The following is a 17,830-nucleotide window of genomic DNA, read 5'->3' on the forward strand; positions in this document are numbered from 1 at the left end:
GGTTGATTTAATATAAGCAAGCAACATTAAAATATATTATTTTCTGAATTCCAAACTTGAAAAATGAATATTTGTCATAAGTGTAAAAATATTGCTTAATCCGGACCTGTTCACAGGATGCGCGGTCAGATTACCTCGCACACTCCACTTCCCCGCAATGTGCCGTCACTAGTACCCGTGCATTGATATTAGATACAGCCAGACTAGGTGGTCTGTGGAACCCGACTTACAGCCAATTCTGTACAACATGGCAGCCGCCCTAACATTCGCGTGTTTGCTCTTCCTGAGTATAATTTTTATTTCCTATTTTACTTAATTAATCGTAATTAAAAATAATAAACGGGATATTTTAACGTTTGGAAATATAAAATTTTGAAAAATGCTTTTACAAGATCATTGTCACGATTGATATTTACTCCTAACAAAAATACTTCACAACTGTTTTACCTAGCGATAGGCGATTTTGGTTACCAATAGAACTAGTGGTTTTACCAGCGATAAAATATCAATAGACCCAATCGAGGTTTAAACCTACGTATACTCGAGTTATATCACAGTATAGTAATGACGTGATTGTCATAAATTCCGTTTCCAGACTTTTTTTACGTAATGATTTACTCAACAGTTTTTTAAGACTTCTTTTATGAAGTGAATAAATATACACAAAATTTCTATTCCCCTGTAAATAAACTTTTGCCAAGTTTAAGATAAATGCGAGGACATTAAAACTTTTTTATTTGGATGAAATATTTTAAAACGTCCGAAGTAACAACTTACTTTGTTCACAGACGTGCACATCTGCGAAACTGCTTAGAGAAACTTAAAGATATAGTACCGTTGGGCCCCGAAGCATCTAGACACACAACATTAGGACTTTTAACTAAGGCGAAAAGGTTTATAAAGGTAAGTTGCTTGTACCATTCTTGCATTTTATTACCACTCTACTTGATCGCCCTTTGTCAATAGAGAAACACCTCAATTAGGTATATCTAAATTTCAGTTCGCGTAAGTCTAACTTTGCTAATAATGAGTTAGCATCAATCAAATAATTCGAAAGAACATTATGTATTTAATTACATAATTTTAATTTTTTTAATAATTATTTTCCAAAGATTTTTCGATCGGGTGACATAATTTTGTACTGTTATTACTATTGCTCATTACTGGAACTGTCAACTTAGCACCATAATAAGACATGACAAAATTGCCAATGTTAATGCAATAAAAGTAATTTCAGTATGTAATTTCAGTATTCCATTTCACCGTTTCTTTACTTTATATATTTGGAGGATTGCCGATGAAACATGATAACCAAAAAAGTTATTATTGGAGTTCGGGAACACGGGGCTTCTAACAGAACCGGTTTAGTTTAATGATGTAAATATGAATATGCAACAAAATAATATTAATACTAAAGGTAACGTTATAAATGTAAAATTTAAGAAAAGAAGGTAAAAGGGAAAATACCACTTACCCGACAAAATAGAGATTTCAGATAAGTTTGATATGCTATAACATATTTGAAACTTATGACTACGTGAGTTTCTTGATTTCTTGAATAAAAGTTCCACGTCTATCACTTAATAATTGTGCAAGAAAAATTATTACTCAACGTCTACTGTTGACAAATGATAATAGCTATGAGAAGTTGTTGAGGCATAAACTATATGCTTCAACTATACGAGTGTAACTATTGAAATGTAACAACCAGCACTGTCCATTGCAAAGTCCAGTTGTAAAAATAAAATTATTTTATACCTAACTTCATTTTTCAGATACATAAATTCAAATCAGTTATTTGTCGAACTAATTAATATATAGGGAATTCATCACAATGTCATTAATTTTAACCACGTATTCGGAAGACCTAATAAAGACAGAAAATCGAAAAAAATGTTTTAATAAGCAAAGTGCTATATATGGTCGGATGAGTGTGTTTTTTAGCAATACTGTAAATAGATAGGTTCCATACTACTCTTCAAAAAGCAATAAGTCACAGAATAAAGTATACGTACTATAAACTGAATAATTAATCGAACATAATACTAAATACTCATATTCAGTTATAAAACATAGTGAAAACGTTAACAATATGAAACATACTAAATAACCTAACATTCTAAAACAATTATTTTCCTTATACATTTGTTTTTATTAACAAATAAATAATACTTTTATTTACACCAAATATACAGGGTGTAAGAAGTTTGACTGCCGTTACATGAGATAGAGTAATCATAAATGAATAAAAAAGTTGTATATTACAGGGGTACATTTTTCAAAATACAGCGTGTATTAATATTGGGGAGTTTCATCACAACGTGACAACAGCGCTTAACCTAACGCTAAACATCTGATGCATACCACGTGTGTACGCGGCAGACTTGTCCTACGGAGAAAATGTAATCAACTATTATTGTGAAATATTTAGTAAATTTCAAGACAATCATTTTCCAGTTTTTAAATAAATAAAATGTATCGATTTTGTAATAGGAATATAGTGTTGTGCATAAATTTTAGCTCGAATTTTAGTAATTGTGAATCTCTTAAAACAGGATCTTAACTTTTAATCAAAGTATGAACTTAAAAAATATGTAATTAAAGTACCCAAAGATTCACGTCGTCCAAATAATCATACGTAGTAAAGATAATTCAGGTACTTACCAAAAAACAAAATTCAGTAATTTTAAAACCCACAAGTACAAAACAATCTACAACATATGCTCAAAGTGCCCACCACCATTTTTGATGCACGCACGACACCGAATCCAATTTTCGCGCACTCGCTGGAAAATACCTCAAGAAAAGGAAATAGTGGTACGCAAAAAATACTTAGACACGGGCCAATTCCAGATACCAGCTGAATTGCGTATTGCTAGACAGTTTATTACCTCTTGTTATCCGCCGCGCCGTTGTCACATTGCTCGATATGAATTTTATCGAATTTTAAATTTATTACAACGCTAATTATTTTTTAGAATTAAGCATAAAGAAGTTCAAAAAAGTGATAAACGTTGTATTTTATGGTTCTCTATGCACGCAGTTATGTCAATATTCCTTAATTAATCGAACTTTTGTACATCAAGTTGTAGATTTTGATAATTTTTTTCTCGGAAATGGTTGAGTTTAGAACCCATGTCATATAAGGTTTTTTGTTTATTTTAATGTATTATATCGTCTGTTAAAATTAAGGCAGTCAAGCTTATAACACCCTGTAGTGAAAACACATAAAGGATTAGGAATAATACATTTTAAAATGTAAAAGTACAACGTAAAAGATAAGAATACGTCACAAAATGAAAATATATACTCAAAAGTGTAGTTCTATGCAATGTATAATGTATTTCCAATTCATTTACATTTTTTGTGTATAAAAACCAGTACAAATATGTAAAAAGCCTATGTGAATTTCCATAATTTTTATTAGTTTAGCACATACTTAATAACTGATATTTAATTATCAAGATAATTTAAAGGCTTATAATATTCTTCACTACACTAAAATTTTGATATAATCGTATTCGCCAATTAATTCTATTTGATTTTCTAAACAACCATAAAAGCGAAAAAAGTAAATTTAACTGAGCCGTATTATGGTGAAAATACGGATTCGTTTTCATCAAAGTTTGATGAACCCCGCACCGAGTGCAATTCGCAAGACAAAATATCTGTTATGGAAAGCAGGAAGAGGATCGATTTACGTCCGATATTTAGTCATTGTCGTCTGCATGGCGCACTAAACAATCTAATTATCAACGCGAAACCAGCGTGCATCTTTGTTAACTGAGTTACGCGCTAGCAATGAATAATGGCCCTCTTAACGACCGTCTAATCATTCATTAGCATTCCCTTTTTATGCGGGTAAACCATTCATTTACTTCATATTGGCTTTTTACTCGATGCAAACATTGGTTTGTTGCACATAGTATATTCATTACGTAGTTGTAAGCTGAATTATAATGCGTTTCAGTTCGCTTATTTAGTTGCTTCTCTGAAAATTACTTCGGTCTTTATAATAGCGGGAGATTGACGACTCTCAGTTCTTATTGCAAGAGTTTTACAAAGATGCTACAGAGATGGTAATTTCGATGTTTTTACATCATTTCATTGAATGTATTTCATACTAACAAAAACAATTAAAATTGGTTTCGACATTGGTAATGCAAACAAGAATAATATTAAGTATATAGAAACACAATACAACATCAAATATAGAATGCAGTAAAGCAAGAAAAAATAAATAAAAAATACTAGAACAAAAAAAAATCAGTTGGCGAAGTGATCAATAAAGATTTTAATAACCCGTAAAAAATGTCATACGGATGACTTATACAACTAAAGTTAACACACATAACATATAGCGGTGACCTCAGCATACATATATTTGTCTTAGACTTAAGACATTTAAAAGTAATTACTACACAGCATTCATAAATGATTACAAGCCACGTGACCAGTAGGTTTGTTTGGAACAGTAATTTTATTTCCTTCATGTTGGCCATTAAATTTTGGTTAAATTAAAAATTATTAAAATAGTAAGATCAAGGTATATCGAGTGCACATGTAACGAGTTGTCATTGATCATTGCAAACGAATCATTAATATTGGTGTCACCGAGATTTAGGGGATTTTCGTTATCAGTATGAATCGTGCAATGTTGGGTTGCTAAAGTTTGACGGTTATGTGGCTTATAAACATTTATGTAGGGTCCATATTTCTTGAATTAATTTTAGGAACAATATAAATTAATATCGGAAAATAAAATCGCACAATCGGGCGCGTTAGGAAGCAACTTATATAAAAACGCTAATGCAATACAAACTATCTAACAAACAAACCGTGATATAGGACTGGTTAGTTAACAGATCTTATTTCAGGATAAAATCCAGAATCTTTAAATGCTACGTACTTTAAAAAATTACTGTGAACACTATCAATCAATCGTTTGTGTGCATTATAATGGGGGTACCATATTAAAGCTGCTTATTCAAGTGCATTAACACACGTGAACTTTATACAGTTTCTAATAATGAAACCATAAAAAGTCATAACTTCGTTGGTTTTGTATTATACATGCTCATTAAATGAAAATTTTTTATCAATACACCCAAATCATTACGCGATTCACAACGCGATAGTAAAGTATTATTTTATTTAGTAGTTAAATTAACATAATGATTGTTTACATTTAGATGTAACTTATTCGACTGGCACCAATGTTGAATACGACCAAAATATTTTTGCATTTGCTGACAATTATTCAAGGAGTTGACAGATGAACATATTTTTAAGTCATCAGCAAATAAAAGTTAGCAGCAGTTAATAACGTCAGTTAAATCTTAAATAAATAAAATGAACAGAAGTAGGCCCAAAGTAAAACTCTGAGGAACTCTAGAGGTAGCTGTATACATTGATGAATCAAAGCTATTGTAACTGACAAATTGAGCCCTCTTAGGATTTGTTGAAGTCCTGGTAAAAAAATTGGGAGTGAGTAGATGTAGATTCAAAATATTGTCAGTACTTCACTGACCTGTTTTAATTTATAATTCCTGAACTTTGCGTTTGATTTTAATGCAAATATAGTTGATAATATAACATGTCGGTCGATAGCCGCACGGTTTAAGGCGTCAGTACTTAAATCGATGTGTCGATCTGCCCGGGTTTCGAATCCCGCGGCCGGTAGACCGTAGATTAGCTATGCTTGTACGGAGGATTGGCACCCTCTGTGCAGGTATGGTAGGATGGAAGAATGTTGGCTTGGGTCAATGTGAGAGATTGACACCGGTTGGCATTTGACCACCCCCCTAATTAATGAGGTTTTCCAGGTTTCCCTCATTCCTGCACTGAATGGTGGTTAGGGCCTACCAACATAAGTCGATCCTGGGCGCAAATGCGGCCTGCGTAATAATAATATGCCACCTCCTCTCCCGCACAAGTCTCCGACTTCTTGGCTAATTCTCGTAGTTAGAATGAGGAGTAGAGATATTATTATTATTATTATATTAATACATATCCATATATTATTTTTGGCATTATTAATAAATTTTCATTGTCCTGTGAATGTCAGGACGGACTATGTCCAATGGTGAATAATTCAGAATATAATTTTAACAGAGATGATGATCACGATCTGCAACTATTAAAAGCAATCTCAAACGATTTACTAACGAAAATGTACTCTAGTTTGATTTCGATAAAATTGGCAACATGGCACTACATACTACCGGCACCTCCGCCATTTTTTCATAAGTGGGATCGTATTGTTGTTAACAAAGTAGTTGGTAATTACTGCTAGATAAAAGTGTGTTAAGATATGAAAAAGATGCAATCTAAATTGCAATTTTAAAACGTTTTAATGTCAATCAGTATTACAGAATAAAAAATAGTACATTAACAAATATTATTCTGTATTAATATAATTTGTTCGACGTAAATTTTACTTACTCGCGAAAGTTTCTCTCATAATAAGACTTCAAATATAAAATCGAAGTTAAGATCTGGTATTATTTAAATAATACCAGTTTCCGTCCCTTTTCGAAACAATATGTACTGAATACTATAAAGTTAAAAAAACTTTTAGTCCACAATTATGCAACTTATCACATAATAATATAACTTGTCAGTTTACAATAAATCTTCATATCTTTATATTTCACTTTAATTGTTATAATGGCAGCATATACTTTTAATGTATATGCACACATGCACTTATTGTATAAATTGACTTCAGGTAACTCCAAAAGCCAGAAGGCTTTATTGCGAACGATTTCCCGATAGAATTTTACCCAACGATAGAACTTTTATTTGTATCGATCGAAAGTTACGAGAGGCAGGTATTTTCAGACAAATTTATTTGTCAGTATGTTTTTAAAATAATAAATTAGGAAAGTTATTCAACGCTCGTACAATCAAGAGATGAACTATTGACCAAAATTATCTTCCACTATGATATTGTTAAAGCCGATAAGATATAGAGCTGCAATATAGAGCTGTTACAAATACAATGAAGTAACCTTGCCAGACTTAGTAAGTGTGTAGGGGTAGAAAACGGTCAGTCGAACATTTGATTTGATAGTGTTTTTATCTTGCTATTGAGTTTAATTTACAATTTTTTTATTTGCATTCTCAATACTGATTGGCATTAAATTGTTATACAACTGCAACTTCAATTCAACACCATTTTCATATTTTAATACAATTCTAATCTAATATAACAGCATTTACCAACAGTTTTGTTAACAACAATGCGGTCCCACATATAAAAAATGGCGGATGCGCTGTCGGTATGCAGTGCTATGTAAAATTGGAAATTTCACCTAAACAACTAATTTTATCGGATTCAAACAATAGCGCATCTTCGTTAATAAATCGTCTGTGAACTTATTTTTAATAGTTGAAGACCATGATCATCATCCTTGTCAAAATTTGGGATTATTCACTATTAGGCATAGACCCTCCCCGACACTCGAGGAACAATGGAAATTTCTTTATAATGGTAAAAATAAGCACATGTGTTATACACCACTAAATTTGCATTAAACCCAAATAAATAGTTTAGAAATTGTAAATAAAATCCAGTTTAAAATTTGTAACTTAAGAGGCCCGTAACTCATTAACGAAGGCTTGTATAAAGTGCTGACGTTATTGTAACCCCACATACTCACTCCCGAGTTTTTACCACAAGTCCTGAGAGACCTTGTGTACAACTCCCATAACTGTAGAACTCGAAAATAGGGGCACTTTCATATTTACATAAACATGATAATCTACTGAGTGTCCCGAGTTATATATAGGTGCGCATAAAATTGTAAATGTAATTAGTACCTAAAGCGTAAGCATAAGGCAAAGACTTCTTCAAATATGGAAAGATTAAACATGCTCTGTCTTTTCTTTTCGGTAGGTATCAATTTTTAAGAAATTGTATTACAATTTTTTTTGATATTACGCAACATTATTCCACGCTCCTCACAATGCTCCTATACTAATTCATTTGTAATTTTTATACAGAGTGGTGCAATTTTCACTGATATAACTTTGGGAACAGATAAGTTATCGAAAATAATTATAGTTTGATACACAGTGCCCATTATTCGAACCGTACATTCAAGAGATCGAATTTAGTCAAACTATAGTAATCTTGCGGACTTTGATGATGAATAACTTGCCGAAAATACAAATATAATGTGTTCCATTAGAAATAAACGACTTTAGTAGCATATTTCCGAAAATATGGAATAAGGTACGTCGCTGTGTATTATGGAAAAAATTGTGTAAGCGTCATTTAATTTTTTTTGATATCTCTTGTAACAACTGCGATGTCTTCTGTAAAAATTATGAAACAGAACACCTATGTCAGATTTTCTCTATCATTATTTGGTTTATAACTCCCCTCCACACGCTAAAGCAACATATACAAATATTTTAATTAGTAAAATACACTCTAATGCTTCTAACGTATATTGAATATATAATTTTCAATTTTGTTGTAAAGTATAGTTTACAAAATTTGCAATGTAACATTGCAGTGCTTTTTGTAAACTTTCAGTGTATTTTTACATTATTATTTTACATATAGTAGATATATGATTAGATTATTTCAAATTTTAAATAAAAAATTTTATTTTTATAATAATTTTTATTTAAAATATAATTGGACTAAATATAGCAAAATGGAAAATAGAATATCTATAAAATGTAGCGTATAAAAAACAAATTTCAAGCGTAAATTAAATTATTTTTTTAATAGTTTGTCGATTACCTCCCAGAAATAAATTTACAACAACTATACAATATTCCTATATCTAATAAATAAAATTATTAAAATGATTAAACTTATAGATTCCTCAGTATGGTGATGGCAGTTCAGTTATTAGCAATCAAAAAGCTTATAGTATAATGAGTTGTTAGAGTAAATACTTTTTCTGTAGTGGTGATCGAAATTTGTCGCTTCTAACAATCACCTTTCCAATACAAAAAAAAAAGAAGTAAAGCATTCAACTAAATATCTGTCATAGAAGTTCACACAATTGTTCCTAAAATGATGAGAGGCACAAATTGTATCAAACTTACGTACAATATTATTTGATAATTTTAGAAAACCTATATTTCGTTGGTAATAATATCACAATTGTAAAAACAATCACAATAATGTCGTGATTGAATTTTCACCAAATTTGTGCCTGACCTCATTTTAGGAATTATTGTACGAGTTTTCATAATGTTTTTTCTACGTGTTCGCAGCTAAAGAGCACTAGGCAACTGATTTTACTAATTAAAAAAAAACATTCTAGAACAGCTCTTCTGTTTGTCATTCAGAATTGTTTTGGATGGATGACCCCTTTTTCCATATTGTAATTTCACATTTTTATTGTGAATCTACAAATACTTATTTAATATTTTTGCAATAAATTTGTGTAAATATAGGGCCTACTTACAAAAACACTTAAAATAGCTTTTTTAATACAATTTTATGTAACTCTTTTTTTACACTAATTTTATTGCAATAATACACGATATTTTCACATTCAAATTTTTCCAGTTTAAATATCTGTATTATTATTGTATTAGTATTTTAGTTTTTTTTCTGTCGGTGAAAGTAAATTTAAAATATTAATAAAACCAACCCATTAACCAAAAGAAACATAAAGGATTGTATTAATGGATTTTTTTTAACTAAAATGTCGCACTAGAAAATAGTTATACATAAATTTAAAGCTAATGATGTTCTTTCAATGTGAGATTTTTGGTTAGTTAGGCTAAAGTAATTCCATTAAAGCAACCCTTGACTCACCCTTTTAGTGCAAAGGTTGATTTCATTAATTGTTCAAGTTTATTTTTGCAAGTGGAAAAATATTCAAACAAACAGGGACAGAAAATAAAACAAATTACTTGAGATTGCTTCTAAGTGTAATGGTAAAATTCGAATTAACCACATCATCATAGAGGCAGTGAATTGATGGCATCATTCACCCTATGCTTTCTATACCTTACTCTTAAAAATCTTACAACTGCACTCTGAGGGCAGTGATGAAATGCTAGTTTGTCGAGAGTATGAAAAATCTCGAGTCTCTCGCATATAAATAAACACGTTCTCGCAGACAGTTTCAGCGATTTCCTTTCAAAGTAAAAACTTGCTAGCACAACGCCAGTCTCCGACATCGAATTTGTGATGCATGGCTTATTGTATGTTGTATAAAATAAATAATGTTTCACATTACAAATTTGACACAAGTAATAAATAATATAAATGTAGCGGAACGCGGTAATCTGCAGCTAGCTGTCATATAAACATGATTAAAGCGTAGCTGGATGTTTTCGCCATCAAAAACCAGTTACCATAAAAATCAAATATACATAAATCGGAAAGTATTTGATGAAATGCAAATGGCGGAGCAGGATGTCATATCCGGCGGTGGAAGATGTGTTTACCAGACCCCGTGTAAATCAATAATGGTGGTGATCCTGATGGGTATTAGTGTCGAGGACCAGTCAACCTCATCTGCCTTTCAGCTACTTCCTAATAATCCAATTTCTCGTTTCCAGGGCTACCACTCGACAAAGTTAGCAATAATTATTTCGCTGCGCCAACCGGCTTCTAGCTTATTGTAAAAAGTAAATGGATTTCTACATAGCCACTTAATTATTTGGAGTGGTGAAGTTCTATTGCCAGCAGCTTTATTTAATTTTGTGAGAAACAGACAGACAATAAAGAATTGAAATAAAATATGGTCGTAGTTGCTGAAAAAGTTTCAGAGATAAACGCTTTTACCAACCAACGACCGCATACGAATATTTGTAAACCTACTGGTTCGCGTATAAATATTTGTACCTATATAACTCGTTGTTCAAAAATTAAGGTAAATTTGTTTAAAAAATAAATAATCTTTATTTATGCTTCCAAATCAATTTGGTCGCCCTCAAAGTAATCCCCATCCGATACAATGCACTAATGCCCACGTTTTTTCCAACTCTCGAAACAGTCTGAAAACTTTTTTCTGGTATGGCCTTCAATGTTTTCGTCGATTCGGCATTTATTTCCTCGATCGAGTCGAAACGGTGTCCACGGAGAGGTCTTTTAAGTTTAGGGAACAGCCAGAAGTCACTTGGTACTAAATCCGGCGAACACGGTGGTTGCGGAACGATACGAGTAGAATTTTTGACGAAATGGTCTCGAATATCAATGCTGTGTGAGCCGGTGCATTATCATGACGCAAAATCCAAAAGTTGTTTGTCCATAATACCGTCCTTTTGCAACGAAATGTATCACGCAAACGACGCATAACACGCAAATAATATTCCAGTTGGCCGGTTGGAAGAAATTCATGACCTTGATTTTTGAGTGACTTTGGCGTGATTTTTTAGGTCTTGGTTCACCTCTGGCATGATATTCACTCGATTGATAGGCAGTTTCCGGATCGTAATCGTAGATCCAAGTCTTGTCCCCAGTAATGATGTCAACATGACGCTGTTTTTCCAAAAAGTTGAGCGTTTTTGGAACCAAACGAGATTTCACGCGTCTAAGGCACAACAAATCTTTTTAAATGGTATTTACTGAACCTTTTGAAATGTCAACAATATCAACAAGGTCTCTTATTGTTGTACATCAGTTGACGTTGATGATCGTCCGGCACGCTATTCGTCCTTAACGCTTCTCTGCCTTCTTTACAACTTTTTGCAACATTTTTTTGCAACATAACCTCATCACTAAAGGCTTTCCGCAACATCGTCAACGTTCCCGCAGCAGAATATTCATTCCACAAACAAAATTTGATGCAAATTATTTGCTCAACAAAATCAGACATAGTGAAAATCGATAAACTTACTTTCGAATGTTTTTAAAAACACTAATAGCTCTGCAGCAATTGAATATATTGACTTGAAACTCTGTTTAGATATCAAGAACAGTACTACCAACCTACAAAAAAATTATTGTATGCTTTCATAATACCCGCGAATCTTAAATAAGTAGTTCACCTTATTTTTTGGACACAGTAGTATGTCCTAAAATCTTTAGAGATATGATTAATTTAATTTAATTTTAACTATTATTGTCCTAATCAGTGGAAATTATCAAGAGTTTTTCCTAATACTACAGTATTAGTCCAGACAGTAGTCCATCTAACATAAAAGATTATTATCAACCGATTATCATCCTGAATGACTTTGCTGTAAATTAAAAAAGTAAAAAAAAAATTGTTTCTCCAAATCCATGTTTTAATTAGTTGCGTTACATTCCAAATTGATTGGTCATAAAGTTCAAGTAGATATGTCTATAGAGAGTTTTCAAAGACCTTCAACAGGGTTAGTCACGACTTATTACTATATAAACTAGATCGTTTGAGTTTTAGTGATAGCTTACTCAGTCTTTCGCTATCATATCTTTCGCAACACAGACAATATATTTGTGTTTCATAGAATGGTTTAAATCTAATACTTCCTTAGTCACTTCTGGTGTACCTCAAGGATCCTGCCTTGAACCACTTCTTTGTATTTCATTTATTAGCAGTCTATCTCTAAAATAAAATCATTTATTTTTTGCGAAGATTTAAAACCTTTTTTAAATATGCATATCAACTTACAGAAAGTGTAGATAAATAGTGTTTGGGAAATCAGTTACCAACTGTAATTGATACATGCAAGATGTATTCGTTTTCACTTAAAGCCCAACCCTCATATTTAACTAGAATCGTAACGCCTCAACTCTCAAATGGTATAATAATGTTAAATATCTTTCTCCATTCACATTAATCAAATAGTAATTAATACTACTTATAAAATATTATTATTTTTATGTTTGTTGTTAGAAATTCCTCATCTTTCAACGATTCTGAAGTTTTATATAAATTAACCTCTAATTTTAATAGAACGAACAGATACACTTTTGCATAATTATTTTTATATTAGAATGAGGTCGATATTCCCCTATGTTACCCTAAGCTCTTGACACCTCCTTAATCTTGATATTTTTCGTATGAATACTTCTTATGAGGGTTTTATTATATCTAACAGACCAGGCAACCTCTTGACAATATCTTTTTTTTTTCTTTATTATTTTGATATCTATTATTGTCCAGCTTTTATTTAGTTAAATTGTCAACAAACCATTTTGTATATATAAATAAGAAAGTTTACTACATGTTCTGTTGGTATTTTTTGCTTATTAATATTTTCTTTGGGTGTTCCTCCATTTTGCTCTTAAATGCGGTCTCTGAAATCATTTGAAACATATTTTATACTTTATAAAGTTTATACACTATTTAAAATGCAGCCTCCACCTAAAATTTTTCTTTGAAAACACATTTGAAGTAACATTAACAAAAATGTCCCATTTTTTAAATTGTTAGAAAATGTAAATAAACTTTTTATTTAAGTATTATAAATACCTATAGAGTAAAATTGTATTAAAATGACTTGACCCAACAAAATACTTGACAAATAATAGACACACGCATTGGCTTTAGAAGTTATACTATCGAATGAGGGGTATAGATGCCAAACTCACATTATCCACTTTTTAAAATTTTTCAGGAAGAAGGAATAACTGATTTCTCACTTTTCAAGTGACTTAAGGCTCTGAAATTTTTTTTTGGTACTTGTATTAGAACTTCTTAATTGGTGAAATGACAGCACAACAATATTTGACTCCAAGAAAGTGATTTAAAGTTTGGATAATGTGAGTTTTGATACAACTTTTTGGATAATGGTACTTTTGCTCCAAATTATTCTACATAATATTATTTTTTACACTAAAATTCATGAAGTTAAGCTAAGAAAAGGAACTTGGAAACAAACTCAATGGTATATCAATAAAAATTTTATGTAGGTAATGTAATAGTTCATAATCAAAATAAAAAGCTGCACAAAATACTTAGAATACGGTAGATGAAGTGAAATATTTTTATAATGAACCTAAAATTGCAAAGTACAAAAAATGTTGACAGTAAAATTTCTAATATCTGATATTCTTAGATAACAAAAGCTGCAGGCTCTTCACGTTGCTCACATATTTCTTATAGTTTTGGCAACATCAGATCGTAGGAGAATGTGACTTTTGAAACAATTCAGATTCCCCAATTTAAAATAAATACGAAAATGTGATTTTTCTACCACTTCTAAACTTTAAAATGGTGTAGTTCATTCAACACGATGAAGAAGATGCACTAACTCTATTTCGAAAAATTATGGATAATGTGAATTTTGCATTTATACCCCTCGAATGTGTTTCTAAGTATTTGAGTCTTGTCACTTCAATGTACTACTGTTTGCAATATAGTTATTTAGTTATTGTTAAACAGTGCTTACATAGTGTTTATCTACAAATATAACGAATGTACAGTCGTAAAAGAAGTAGTTTTAAAAAAATGCTTTTATTTTGGTACAACGTATCTGTTACAATTGTGTTTATTACATATGTCTAACAAAAAAAACACAAAAAGGACAATTCTACTAATTATATTACCAAAATTTCTAACCTAGCTTTATTTATGTTTTAATTCCTTTTTATGTATTTCATTGTTTTGCATATATACCTAATCGTTATTTTCGGTACACCAATTATTATTTGCCATTGCCATATGGAAATAAACATAAATTTACAACTGTACAGAAATTTGCAATGTATTATACAGAGTGAAACAGATATGAAAGATTTTATTAGACATACAAACACCTTTTTTTTATTTTGACAAATTTTCCAGAGAAGTTTTACGATACCTCTGTGTATTCTTTATTTTATTACTACCTACCATTTTGATAATAAAATAGTAATATTAATTACGAGGTACATTTTGGGAGTAGAGATCAAAAAAAGAGGTCGTATACGGCTTTATTATTTTTTTTAAATGTTCTCCATCAATACAATTTTGCATGCGTTTGAACCAATTTTCCAAACACTTTTTCCATTCTGATGTACCTCCAAAACATGCATTTTGAACGCTCAATCGCTTCTTCAGGCGTCGAGAAATGTTGACCTCGAAATTTATTTTTGATGTGCGGAAGTAAAAAAAAAATCATTGGGTGCTAAATCAGGGCTGTACGGCGGATGACGCATCAATTCCACTTCTTCAGTTCACTTGTTTGAGCTGATGTGTAAGAACTCGCATTGTTTTGTTGGAGAATGATGAGTCTTCAGCGGTTAGTTTGCCTTATTTTTTCGGAGACTTCTGGCAAACAAATGGTTGTGTCCCATTCACAATTTACCTTCCGACGTTGCACTAATGGTACAGTTACCACATGTCCGTTTTTTTTTCGGAGAAATAGGCGACCATTTGCTTAGAAGTGATTCGTGAACGAACAACTTTTGTTGGATTTGGCTCATTTTGAAAGACCCATACAATCGACTGCTGTTTACTTTCAGGTTCAAACGCATAGATCCATGATTTGTCAAATGTCATAATGTGTTTTGGAGCACCACATTCGTATTTGTTGACCTTTTCTTTCAAGCAATGAAACGAGAATTTTTTTGAACATTTGTCAAATTATGTGGGATCCAACGCGAACACATGTTTTGGCAGCTAAATGTTTATACCGAGATGAATTTTTCAAGTCACAGTAAACAAAGGATAGCGACTAAAAATCGATTCCCGAAATATAAAAGGCAACCCTCATATAACTAAAATTTTGAGTATAAATGCCGTTTCATTAATTAATGAATACACCTTGTAGAAACTTTGTTAAAAGACTCCATGTTAAATAGTTGTACGTCAATTAATAGAAGTTGATAGCACTTCTTTTATAACCTGCAGTATATCCTCAATAGTTACTTATATAGCAGTAGGTCATGACCTGACTGTACCAAAGCAGTCTACATAAAGGATTTCCCCATACCACATTCGAACCATTATTCCCGATAGTATCGAAAGCGGGAGAATGGTTTTACGATGCCCTTTGTACTAACTTCATTATGTTGCGGTGCAATTTTATTAATTAATAAAACTTGCCGTTAGCAAATAATTTAACAGTATATGTAGAACCCTGTTATTCCATGTAGCCCGTTCAATATTTTAGAGCTGAAACGTGAAATATTGGTAATCCTGTACTTCTGCATTTGATTAAAACTTCAGTTTATAATTAATTATATGTAAATTAATATTTATTAAAATCGCTGACAGTGGAAATAGTATTTTACATACTTTATTAAAAAAAATGAAATGATGAAAATGTTGAAGGTTATGAACTTTTTAGTTACCATACACAGAGTGTGCCATTTAACATTTCCGCTGCCAATATCTCCGAAATGAAAAAAAATATTTTAGTTCCGGCAAGTGGGGTTGTTAGGTCTTCGAATAGCTTCAAATTGCAATTAGAATTATTAGTTCAAATGTTTCTGTATAGATGGCGTGGCGATACTAAAAAATTTTTTTATTCCTGGAACGTGGAAATGTGGTCCATCTGAAAGGTCGTTAAATTTTGAGTAATTTTTGTAATATAAAGTTTTTCCCAATATTTACTTGCTTTCGAGACATGTAGACTTCAATATGCAAAGTATTATGTAACAGGAAAATCTGTTGTACGCGGAGTGCAAATGGCTCCATCTGTCGTGCTGACTCCCAACTGTGCCATCAAATGGCTACAGTAGGAAGCGACCTGCTGTATTGCAGATACTTTGTTGCACGACTGCCAGCCACAGAGAGCAAAACAGAATGTTTTTAATTGCCAGTGTTGCGAGAAACAACTACTCCGCGTGCGTCATAGGTGAGACAACCGACAACTATGACACACTGATGAGGACTAATAAGTCCGAAACGCGGTCTGTGCCTGGAGGCACAGACGAACGATTCTAGCTGTCGCACTAGGTGTTGCGAGTATAATTCAATGCCGGTCGGGGCATATAGCCCGCGGAGTAGTTGTTTCTCGCAACACTGGCAATTAAAAGGAAAATCTATTATTTTATTTAAATCACACTGAGACAAAATATTCTTTTAAAATATTGTTATACTAAATAAAAAAACAATAAACTATAAAAAAACAAATAATCAACTACAGAAAAAATAGCAGAGATGTAGACGTAGTTACTGAAGTAAGTTAAAACAAAGATTTTAATAAATGTTCAAAATTAAGTCCCTCGGCATTAATACACAATGTTAGTCTTCTCGTTAGTTCGACATTGCAGGCTTTACAATACTCTCTCCCTTGATGACACGATCTAAAGCCTTCGTAAGTCCATAAATTTTATTATACAAATCTGCCATGTCTTCTATAGGGTCCTGATATACAGATTTTTAAATGACCCCATACGAAAAAATCCGATGTGGTCAAATCTGGTGAACGAGCGGGCCACCTTATAATTCTGTTAGTACCTAACCACCTTCCCGGAAACCTCTGATCATGTTTGAACCATAAATCATTTGTTTTCGTATTCTTATATGTATTAAATAACGTTAAATATCGGAGGACAAGTTATTTTCGGAAAAGAACTTCAAATTAGTATGTCGTAAAACCGTTGCTTCTGAGCTACAGTATTTTTACACATTTTATAATATGTATCCCGTGGTATTTCCTCATTTGGCAGATACTTAGTAGAAGAGGAAAATGGCATTTGATATAAGTTTTTTTTTTAATAGACGCGATTATTTTGGAAAGTTGCATATTAATAACTAAAATTTACATAATTTATTTTTCGCATTAATGCGGAAAACTTGAATTTTACGTAATTTTACTAACATTAAATTGTATCTCGATTATTGCTGAAAATATAAATAAATTGTGGTTTTCACGAAGTTGGGTCACTTTTTGACATACAATTTTTAAGTTAAAAAGTATTTTCGTTATTTTTTACATAGATTTTAACCTTGAAACAGCTCCAATAATTATTTACAGCAGAAGTGTTCGA

At 31.7% G+C, this 17,830-nt stretch overlaps 1 protein-coding gene across 1 annotated transcript in view; it reads left to right on the plus strand.

The window, feature by feature from the left end:
* Nucleotides 1-788: 788 nt before the first annotated feature.
* Nucleotides 789-17,830, plus strand: part of LOC111691326 (max dimerization protein 1-like) — a gene marked incomplete at its 5' end in the record, with an annotated part of 87,511 nt that continues 70,469 nt past the window's right edge. Inside the window, 1 exon segment of the mRNA XM_023457321.1 lies at nt 789-903. Within this exon segment, the coding sequence (XP_023313089.1) occupies nt 789-903 (115 nt within the window).

Source organism: Anoplophora glabripennis, unplaced genomic scaffold (genome assembly GCF_000390285.2).
Source record: "Anoplophora glabripennis isolate ALB-LARVAE unplaced genomic scaffold, Agla_2.0 scaffold158, whole genome shotgun sequence".
In the NCBI taxonomy this organism is placed as follows: Eukaryota; Metazoa; Arthropoda; class Insecta; order Coleoptera; family Cerambycidae; genus Anoplophora; species Anoplophora glabripennis.